At 31.8% G+C, this 10,166-nt stretch overlaps 3 protein-coding genes across 3 annotated transcripts; 2 read left to right on the top strand and 1 right to left on the bottom strand.

The window, feature by feature from the left end:
* The first annotated feature begins 1,643 nt into the window (after positions 1 to 1,643).
* Positions 1,644 to 2,732, top strand: LOC127102152 (uncharacterized GPI-anchored protein At3g06035-like). The gene is made up of 2 exons (XM_051039557.1): positions 1,644 to 1,725; positions 2,242 to 2,732. Exons 1-2 carry the CDS (start codon positions 1,644 to 1,646, stop codon positions 2,730 to 2,732), a joined length of 573 nt encoding a protein of 190 aa, XP_050895514.1.
* A 3,576-nt stretch (positions 2,733 to 6,308) lies between these two features.
* Positions 6,309 to 6,978, top strand: LOC127102677 (nuclear transcription factor Y subunit B-7). The gene has a single exon (XM_051040020.1). The coding sequence runs from the start codon at positions 6,309 to 6,311 to the stop codon at positions 6,948 to 6,950; it is 642 nt and encodes a 213-aa protein (XP_050895977.1). The 3' UTR covers positions 6,951 to 6,978.
* A 235-nt stretch (positions 6,979 to 7,213) lies between these two features.
* LOC127102676 (gibberellin 20 oxidase 2) lies at positions 7,214 to 8,849 on the bottom strand. The gene is made up of 3 exons (XM_051040019.1): positions 8,302 to 8,849; positions 7,867 to 8,188; positions 7,214 to 7,671 (listed from the first exon to the last, which is right to left on the bottom strand). The coding sequence occupies exons 1-3, from the start codon at positions 8,814 to 8,816 to the stop codon at positions 7,396 to 7,398; spliced, it is 1,113 nt and encodes a 370-aa protein (XP_050895976.1). The 5' UTR covers positions 8,817 to 8,849; the 3' UTR covers positions 7,214 to 7,395.
* Between the last annotated feature and the right edge of the window lie 1,317 nt (positions 8,850 to 10,166).

The raw sequence follows: 10,166 nt of genomic DNA, 5'->3' as shown, positions 1-10,166 counted from the left end.
TTAATATTGCATGATTTTAAATTTTTTGTCACTTGAGTAAAAGCTACATTTATTTGACACAAAATGTTTATGAACATACCTTGAAGACGACATGATAATGCATCATTTTCTCTGGCATCCACGTTAACATATGGATGCTGCATCCTCCAAAGCTTCATCAACATTCATATCATCTGATACAAAAGTAATAATTAATATATATATATATATATATATATATATATATATATATATATATATATATATATATATATATATATGTGTGTGTGTGTGTGTGTGTGTGTGTGTGTGTGTGTGTGTGTGTGTGTGTGTGTGTGTGTGTGTGTGTGTGTAAAAGTTACTACTCGCATACTTAGAACAATATCTCTTATACCTGTATCAGATTGACTTATGTTGTTTCGTTGATTAGGTGATGTGCAATTACGATTTGCGGGTTTAAATACATAAAATGAGATGTGACGAAAGCGAACAAAATTATACAATGTAATACATAATGTATATATTGATCATCACCAACCAAGTGCAACATCATTAACATGTGTAATTCTATTTGGTCCGACTTCACTGTCATGAGTTCCTTGAAAGTGTGATCTTGGAATAGTCATATTTGTAAAATTTTGAAATGGAACTCTCGACTAACTGCTTATAGGGAGAGATGTTTGAGCTTGTCTTTGTTGCCCTTCCCGTCGCCTATAATTTTCATGTCGTCTCGACAAATGGTTTTTCTCTGCTCGTTGCTCATATTTTGTCTCCTCTTCCTTTCATTTTCGGCCCTTCTTGACCTTTGTTGTTGACTTGATATTTGACGGGTATTATTTTTCATTTTGTTAATGTAACAGCCAACTGGGAACTATATCAAATCCTCTGCAGAAACAATTGATCAAAAACTGATATATCATTAGAAGATGATTTGACATAAATTTTCTTCTTCAATTACTACATATCATATACTAAATAAAATTAATTATGCACGTTATAAGTTATCTATACATATATATATATATATATATATATATATATATATATATATATATATATATATATATATATATATATATATATATATATATATATATATATATATATATATAAATGGCATAATTTACCTTTAGTTTCTTTTTAAATAAATAACATAATATAATTTTAAAAATTGTGTACTTGGTAATTATTTTCATACTATATACTAATTTAACTTGATAAATAATTTACCTTAAAATTAAAGTTTTAAAAATATTATTATATAAGAGAGTACAATCAAAATGGAATGCTAAACAAATATGAAAGGACATATCACAAAGTTGATTATACAAATATTTTGAAATTATATTCGTTTGTATTTTTATACCTGTCATTTCTTATTTTTGTTGGTGGTGTGTGGTGTTTATGTCTGTATATTAAATGGTCAATGTATGCAACAAGTTCTAGTCACATTGTAATTGGTTATGTGTCTACAAAATCTGCACTTATACCTGTCAATGGGTTTAAATTATTACTTGCATGTCAGCCACATGGGAAAGAAGAACTTATACCTGTCACTACTTAGGCTCCATTTTTACTTTATCTCTTTAGAGTTTACACTTTTCTCAAGTTTATCTTATTAATTCTTCAAAACATATTTTCCCTTTAGAACACAACTACTCACTATGGCTTGCTTCAATCTTAATCTCCCACTTCTTGCATCTCTATGGGCTTTCCTTTTCCTTTCCAATCCAGCTCACTATAAAAGTGCTTTTCTTCTCTCTAATACTTTCTATTCCCTTACATTTTAAGGTTTTCTGTATCTCTTTTGGTTACTTTTCTACAAAATTTAAATTGTGTCAGTAACTTCAATTGAGTCATGCATCTTTTTTATGTTTCTGCATTAAATTTTGAGGGTTTTTATAAGAACACCACACAATTCCAAATATACTATAAATTTAAATATGTTGTTGATTTCTGCAAATAAACTATTTTTTGCTTTTTAGTCTTAATTGTAAAACAAAACAATAAGGACAAAATTTGCATGACTAATGTAAAAATTTTGGTAATTTTGCATGGATAAAAATAATAGATTTCATAGTATATATTGTCTCTTGTGTGGATGAAATGAAATTTAAATTTTAGTTTTGCTTAATGAAAGCTCTTTACATTAATCTATTGATAATCCAATATAGTTTTGCTTGACTTGATTTCATAACAAAGAGTTGTTTACTATTGATAATGATTTTCTTATACATGAATACTCTTAATTTGTTTGATTAGACAAAGTGGACAGTATACTGAAGGGAATCAACAACTACAGACAAACAAAGAATCTTGCACCATTGAATAAAAATGACAAGGCAAGTTGTTTAGTTGATGAAGTTGCTGAAGAAATACAAGACACACCATGTGAAAAAGTGACTCAATACTACCCAACTTCTGGTCCTGGTGGAAACCTAAGAATTCCCAATTTGTTAAGAGATGTTGATAAATGTGATATTAACGTTAACACTACAACAGATGGAGTCATTCTACCTGTTTGTGTGCCTAAATTGGAACCAATTGTTGTGTTGTCTAATTACACTCGTAATGATATCTATGCAAAGTTTCTTAATAATTCAAAGTACAATGGAGTTGGACTTAATTCAGAGGATGATTGGATGGTTCTTGTTCTTGTTCTTACTACTAATACAACTACTGGAACTTTCTCTGCAACAACTTCTCTTCATGCTAATGTTGTTTGGATGGCTTTGTTGTTTCTTTTAAAATAACCATATTTTTTAAAACAAATTCATAAAAAGTAAGGTTTCACAACGTTAACTCAAAAGTAGTGACAATGAGAACAAATTAACTTACTCCATCATTAAAAAATGAATGGATCGTAACGAAAACTCCAGTGTTACTTTCGAAACACATAAAGCAAAGAAGTAATAAATAGAAGTTAGAGTTTTGCGTACCTTTAAGAAGTTTCTGGCATGACGGTTCAATTGTGAGGGCTTGCCGTTGGATGTATCAACGGTGATGTCAGAAGTTCAACGTTGCTTTTGGTTGTTGCCGTCATCGGAGGAAATGAAAGAAACGTAAATTGTGAATGTTCGCAGGGTCGTTGTTGGTGGTGGTTCACGTGAGAGATGAAGGTTTATGTTATGGTGAGAAGTGAGTTGTGTTGTTACATGGTTGTTGTTGCTTGTAGAAGAGAGGCGGGTTCATGCGGATTTTGCATGGGGTTGCTTATGTGGTGAAGAGGAAAGAGTATTATGAGTTGTTGTTCATGGAGTTTCCATGGAGAAATAAGGAGATGATGGTGATACGTAGAAAATGTAATGTGTTGGTATGGTTTATTGATGAAGGTGACAGATGAAGAAAAAAAAGAAAAAAAAGATGCAGGTTGTTATGTTGTATTATGTTGATGGAAGAGGATGGATTGTTATATGGTAAGTGATGATATGGACGTTCAAATTTTCCAATGGAAGGGTGATTTGGATTTGATTTTTGACAAAAGACAGTTGAAGTTGGAGAGTTATCATGTAGTGGTATGTGTGGATTATATTAATTCATATCCACGTGAGAATTTAAAAAAAATTGACCAATACATTTTGAGAATATTAAAAAGTTCAAAATTTTAAGGGTAAAATCGGAAGAAAAACAGGCCACTCCAAATAGTTGTATCCCCTTTATCTATAGGTATAGATGCAGTGCTTTTGAGGAGTTTGTTGTCTTACCTTTTTGCGCCAATTCATACGGTCGAGTCTCCCTTGGAGTTGGGTTACTTTAGGCCCATCTCTCTGCTTGACTCAATGTATAAGCTGGTTGCTAAGATTTTGGTGGCGAGGCTCGCTGGGGTGATGGGTAAGATTATCTCCCTGGAGAAATTAACTTTTGTTAAGGGTAGACAACATGTGGCTGGTGTGATGGCTCTGAATGAGGTAATTAACTTTTCTAGGAAGTATAAAAGATAGAGTTTAATTGTTAAAGTGGATATTGAGAAGTCTTACGATTTAGTTAGCTGGTCATTTCTCGATTATATGATTAAGAGGTTTGGGTTTGATGTCAAGTGGAGGGGTTAATTAGAGTGTGTGTTTCCAAAAGAAATCTCTCTATTTTAGTTAATGTTTACCCGATATAGGAGATTAATATCCAGCGTGGTCTTAAGTAGGGGGACCCACTGATGTCATTTCCTTTTCTTCTGGTGGTGGAGGGTCTCAGTGCTTAGTAAAACAATGTGGTGTAAGTGGGAGTTTTCTAGGGGTTTAGTGCTAGTTCGAACGAACTTAATGTTTCCCATCTTCAGTATGCTGCCAAAGTTCTGGTAGGGGAGCCAACTGATGATAAACTTTTCACAATTAAGTTATTCTTTGAAGTTTTGATCTTGCATCGGGTTTTATAATGAATTTGTCTAAGAGTCACCTTTGGGGGGGGGGATAATGTGGTGAATTCCTTTATGGATAGAGCTAATGAGTTCTTACATTACATAGTCGAATCAATCCCCTTTAAGTACTTAGGGCTTCCGTGGATGTGAATCAAAAGAGGGAGTGTACATGGGAGCCTCTAGTGAGATTGATTTCTAGTAGGTTGCAGACCTGAAGGAATAGGTTTGTGAGTATTAGTGTGAGGGTTACTCTTTTGAATTCAGTTTTGAATGTGATTCCAATATTCTTTCTTTCATGAAAATGCATGTGCAGATTTGGAAGAAGCTAGTTGGTTTGCAACAATATTATCTCTGGTGGTTCTAAAGGTGGGGTCAAGGTATCGTGAGTGAAGTGAAAATATGTTTGTAAAGATAAAATTTTAGGGGAACTGGGGGTTAATGATTTGAGATTAGTAAATTTGCCTCTTCTTAGTAAGTGGAGGGTGAGGCTCGTTGTTGATCATCTTTCTTTGTAGAGGAATTTGATGTTTTCTAGGTAAGACCTTCATGATTTATGGTCTCTTTAGGGTGGAGGGTTGTGAGATTGTCTACAACCTTCTGTTGGTGGAATTATGTTTTTCTTTTCGGGGCTAAACCTGAGGAACCCGGGGATTGGAGTGCCTCCTCTTTTACAAAAGTTGTGGGGGATGGTATGAGGACTAGTTTTGGGCATGACGTATGGGTTAGATTTGGTATGTTAAGTGTCTCATTTGAGATGTTGTTTCTTGTTTCATAGCATAAGACTTTGTGGGTAAGATGGTGGGAGTGGGTTGATGATGTTTTGGTTTTGAAGTTTAGGTGGAGGCGTTCCTTACAGGTTTGGGAGGAGGGCCTCTTAGGGGAGATGGAGGGTTTTATTTCCAGTGTGGTTAACATTTATTGGGAGGATGACTAGGTCTAGAATCTAATCCTTTTCGTGGTTTCTCGGTGAGGTATTCTTATTATATGTTGGTTAGTATTAATGGTGGGATTGAGGGTAGGGATGAGCGAGTAGTTTAGGGGTTGGCTAGAATTTGGAAAAGTTGGACGCCCCCAAAGTGGTAGTGTTTTCTTGGCAAGATTTATGAGATAGGTTACAGATGAGCCATAACCTTTTGAGGCATCTTATTATTCCTTCTCTTTGTGGTCCATGGTTTGCTTTGTGTCATGCGGAGGTGGAATCGACAGGTCATTTGTTTGTTCACTGTAAGGTTGTCTTGTCTATTTGGTTGAATGTTCTTAAGTGGATGAGAATGCCTCCGCCTCTCATGAGGATAGTTTTAAATTTGTTCGAGGTTTTTTTAAGGCGACCTTAGGTTTAGTTTCGATCTGGCATTTTGTGATCTGAATTATTTAGAATCTCTATAATAAAATTATTTTTTGTGATGAAAACTTATCGGCTAATCACTTAATGGCCTCTATTATTTGCCCGACTTGCCATTGTTTGTTTTTGGTTTTATAGTTTCTTTTCTTTTTCAGTGGAGTAGGTGAAGGGTTTTGGTGTGTTTGTTGATTTAGTTTGAGAAGTGCTCTTTATTATTGTTGGTTGTTTCTCTATTGTACAAATTATTAACTTATTTTTAATAATATTATATTTGCCAAAGTTAAAGATCATTTTGGTTGTCAAAGTAAGATTTTGTTAGCACTACCTAATCAAACATTTATTTTTTCTAATTGAATTTGTTCACCAATATGTGTTTACAACAACATTTTGTTCACCAAAATAATAATGATAATAATTACAAAGAGTAAAGAAACAACATTTTGTAATGTCAATAATAGTGTTATCTAAGTTGGAATTGGATTAGGTCCTGCCAGTTACATCAAGTAAGAGCGAGTCTGAGGGTCCTCCTTACTTGCCTATTTTTATGCCTCACTTTCAGTTTATCTATCTATACAATTATGTAAAATATAAATTTAATAATAATCTAATTGCTCATTAAAATTAATATCACTTCCAATGGATGATGAAACTCATCCTACTTTGCCAAATGGATTCACCACAGAAATTCCTGAACCTCAATGTTTAAAAACAATCAACAACAATAACAATAACACTACAACCAATAAAGAACAAGACCGTTTTCTTCCCATAGCAAACGTTGGTAGAATAATGAAAAAAGTGATTCCAGCAAACGGAAAAATCTCAAAGGACGCAAAAGAAACAGTTCAAGAATGTGTTTCGGAGTTCATAAGTTTCGTCACCGGCGAAGCCTCGGATAAATGTCAAAGAGAAAAGAGAAAAACCATCAATGGTGATGATATTATTTGGGCTATTACAACTTTAGGGTTTGAAGATTATGTGGAACCTTTAAAATCCTATCTTCAAAAATATAGAGATATTGAAGGTGAGAAAGTTAATGTTCCTAAACAACAAAGATCTGAACAAAGGCTACATCAACAACAACATCAACAACATAATCAAGATGAATTAAATAATCAACATTTCAATAATAGTGTATATACTTCAACAAATCTCATTACTCAACCTTCTTATGTCGCCAACGATCAACCGTTTCCGTTACCTTTCTCGTCTAATTCAATTCAAAAACAGTTACGGCCGCAAGATCAGATCGATTCCATAGGCCATTGGTATGAATGAGTAAGACCAAACTAATTTTAGGTTTGGCTTTTTCTTCTTCTTCTTCTCTTTTGGATACAACAATATATATTGTAATTTTAGATGAAGAGTTATTTTTATAATATATACCTATAAGAATATATATTTATATCTGCATGCATGCATGTAATAATTTGTGTCACTTTTCAAAATAAATTTTCTTGAGTTTTTTATTTGTGATTGTCATGTAAGATTGATCAGGAAAATGATAAATTGCAAAAGAAAAAAAATTAGACTAAGTGATAGAAAGCTTAATTATTGTTCATATTATTTGAGTAAAGAGGATTCTCATATGAACTACACCAACCATATGTATGTTAATACATGATTTTAGGTTGTACATTCAATACATAAATGCATACATAGAAAAAAAGACTAACAACAATTGTAGCAGTTATTATTATAAGAAAAACAATTTTATTGAGCATCAAACTCCGAAGTTTGATTCGTTGGAATTGATCTCAGCGACGAAATCTGGAAGAGTGTTGGGATCGGCTCGATGCTTTTTTTGTGTAAACTCGAAAAGTTGTGACCATGTGAAATCAGGATATTTCCTTGGCTCTTGTCTTCCCAAGATGTTGTCTGGTGCTCTCACAATTTTGTCTGATTTTGGATTTATAAAGAATGCCAGAGTCTTTCTGTCCTTCTCCTTATTAGCCAATACCCTATGGAGACAACTCTTGTATACTCCATTAGTCAGGGCCTAAGTCAACCAAAAATAAATCATTAACAAGTTTATACAAGAGTTATATAGTTAGTAAGAAAGTTGGATATCCGATCAAAATCACAACTGTGACTGTTATTTAAAACCTCGCCTAAAACCCTAGTTTGTGCGGACCCTGAGTCTTAAATGAAAAAGTTCAAACGAGAAATCGGAATTAGTGGTTAGTGTGCATACCTTAAAAGTGTCACCTATGTTAATGACAAAGGTATTAGGTTGAGGACGAACGCCGAGCCATTTGTCGTCGACAAAAACTTCTAGACCTTCAAGATTCTGAAAAAGAATGGTGATTGAAGTGGGATCACAATGAGGACCAGTGCCAAGGGTTCCAGCTTGGATGCCACTGCAAGGTGGATAAGAGTTGCACCTCATCATTGTTTCAGCATCTTCAAAAAACTTCTTGTAGAACAATCTATCCACACCCAAACTAATGGCCAATAACTCCAAAATAACTTCAGATAGCTTCTTCATGGCATCACAATAGTTTTGGAGAACCAATCTATTCCAATTAAGAAGAAAAAAAAATAGGTCAATGAATCTGTTAGAGTCCGGTGAAATATCATAAGAAACTGAGGATAATAAAAATAGGGCAAATAAATGAGTGATTCTTACCCAGCATGTTGGTGGTCATCACCTAAGACAGAAGTGAAGAAATCAACAATTTGTGTCTGAGATTGATCATAGTGTTTGTATTGGAAAGTAAATGTCTCTTTCCATGGCAAACTAGTAGAGTACCTAGATGCATGAGCACATGAGTAACCCCATGGAGCCTTATAAGCATTAGCCTTCCTATTCAAAGGAAGTTCAAAAAGGGACACAAATTCTTGATTAGTAGCATCTATCAGTTTTTGATCAACTCCATGATTGGTGACTTGGAAAAAGCCATGCTTCATGCATGCCTCTCTCACAACCTTTGCAGCAGCTTCCAAAGCAGCAGCATCACCATTGGATATGACTCCTAAATCAATGATTGGCACATCAAGATCTCCTTGGCTGGTTTCCAGCAAATCCTCAGATGACCAAATGAATTCTTTTGGGACATTTGCTTCCTTGTTAAGTGATTTGAAGTCAATAACGCTTTTGAACTCATTTTCAATTGGAGAAATAGTAGTAGCAATTGGTGCCATTTGGGTTTGAAATTAGGAGAGGTTGATTTGAAGAAAAACAGTTTTTGATGAGTATTGTTAATGCACAAAAGCAACATATATAAATACAATTTTCATTCAAAAAAAGTTATCTAAAAAAGAATGTATTCAAAAGTAATAATTTTTTTTATAAAAGTGCGCTTCAATTCAATCAATGTAATCAGAAAATTTTATAGAATTCTATGAATTTAGAAAACTAAAATGTTACTTTATATATAGATCGGAAACAATGTACCTAAAACATGTTTCGTTTTTATAAAAAGGAATTAATGTAATAGTAATAATTTATTTAAAATTATATTTTTAAAATTATTTCTAAAATAGTCCACTAGGTTTAAACTAAAATATTTTTAATGAAACTTCTTATTAAAATTTAAATAATATGATATTTTTTAAAATAATATTTTTTAAATAGTGTCATCGATATATAAAAAATGAATTTTCGTGATATTCAGAATTTGATATTGTAACTTTAAAGAATAAATTTATATTTCATCTAGAACCTTTGCAAAATTTTCATTAATATTACCGTTTTTAATAATAATTTTTATATTATATAATTATATGTTTTTTTTTACTCAATCTGTTATATTTAATAAACATAGTATTTAAATAATTATATAATAATAATAATAATAATATTAACAATAATAGTAATAATAATAATTAGAATAATAATAATAATTTCCATATTAAATATTCTTATTTTGCATGTGAATTAAATATAAAATAATATTTATTTGATTATATATTCAATGTAGTCAAATGCCTTATAAATTATTCCAGTCAAATTGTTGAATATATAGTCAAATAACGTATGGTCATAAATCATTCTACCATATATTCAATAATTTATGGCATAGTCATTTCTATCATTTCTATCTATCTATAAAACATTGAATATGTAGTGAAATAAAAATTATTCAGAGGAGGAAACTATAATACATTTAAAATTTATGAATTATTGAATATTTAGTGAAGTGATTTTATCTTATAAATTTAGTACTTATCATTTTTCTTTCTAATCAATTTCTATCTTATGTTTAATTTCTATCTTAAATCGTCAATATCTCTAAGTATGAATAATATTAAAATTTAAATTATCATCGATAATAATAACATCCAAATCTACTATACTCTAAAATAATAGATATCTTTAGATTAACAGTAGTTCTCCCTCCCTCCTACAATCAATAATCTAATTGAAATTAAAAAATGTTTTAAAATGAGGGCAATGTAAGTTAATTTTTTTTCTCTTCCAATTAATTAAAGTTATTTGTATCACTCTCAATATTTATTAATAAATATTTTGTTAAAAACATCATTCTCTCT

This window comes from Lathyrus oleraceus, chromosome 7, assembly GCF_024323335.1.
Source record: "Lathyrus oleraceus cultivar Zhongwan6 chromosome 7, CAAS_Psat_ZW6_1.0, whole genome shotgun sequence".
NCBI classification, from domain to species: Eukaryota; Viridiplantae; Streptophyta; class Magnoliopsida; order Fabales; family Fabaceae; genus Lathyrus; species Lathyrus oleraceus.
Note: the sequence above shows the minus strand (reverse complement) of the source record. Positions and strands in the feature narration are given on the sequence as shown.

What these genes read in the sequence shown, in the direction of transcription:
- LOC127102676 (XM_051040019.1), bottom strand. Translation starts at nt 8,816, where the DNA reads ATGGCACCAATTGCTACTACTATTTCTCCAATTGAAAATGAGTTCAAA. An exon ending in GATGACCACCAACATGCTGG is followed by an intron (nt 8,189 to 8,301) that starts GTAAGAATCACT and finishes TAATTGGAATAG; the next exon opens with ATTGGTTCTCCAAAACTATT. An exon ending in ACATAGGTGACACTTTTAAG is followed by an intron (nt 7,672 to 7,866) that starts GTATGCACACTA and finishes TGGTTGACTTAG; the next exon opens with GCCCTGACTAATGGAGTATA.
- LOC127102677 (XM_051040020.1), top strand. Translation starts at nt 6,309, where the DNA reads ATGGATGATGAAACTCATCCTACTTTGCCAAATGGATTCACCACAGAA.
- LOC127102152 (XM_051039557.1), top strand. Translation starts at nt 1,644, where the DNA reads ATGGCTTGCTTCAATCTTAATCTCCCACTTCTTGCATCTCTATGGGCT. An exon ending in CAATCCAGCTCACTATAAAA is followed by an intron (nt 1,726 to 2,241) that starts GTGCTTTTCTTC and finishes TTGTTTGATTAG; the next exon opens with ACAAAGTGGACAGTATACTG.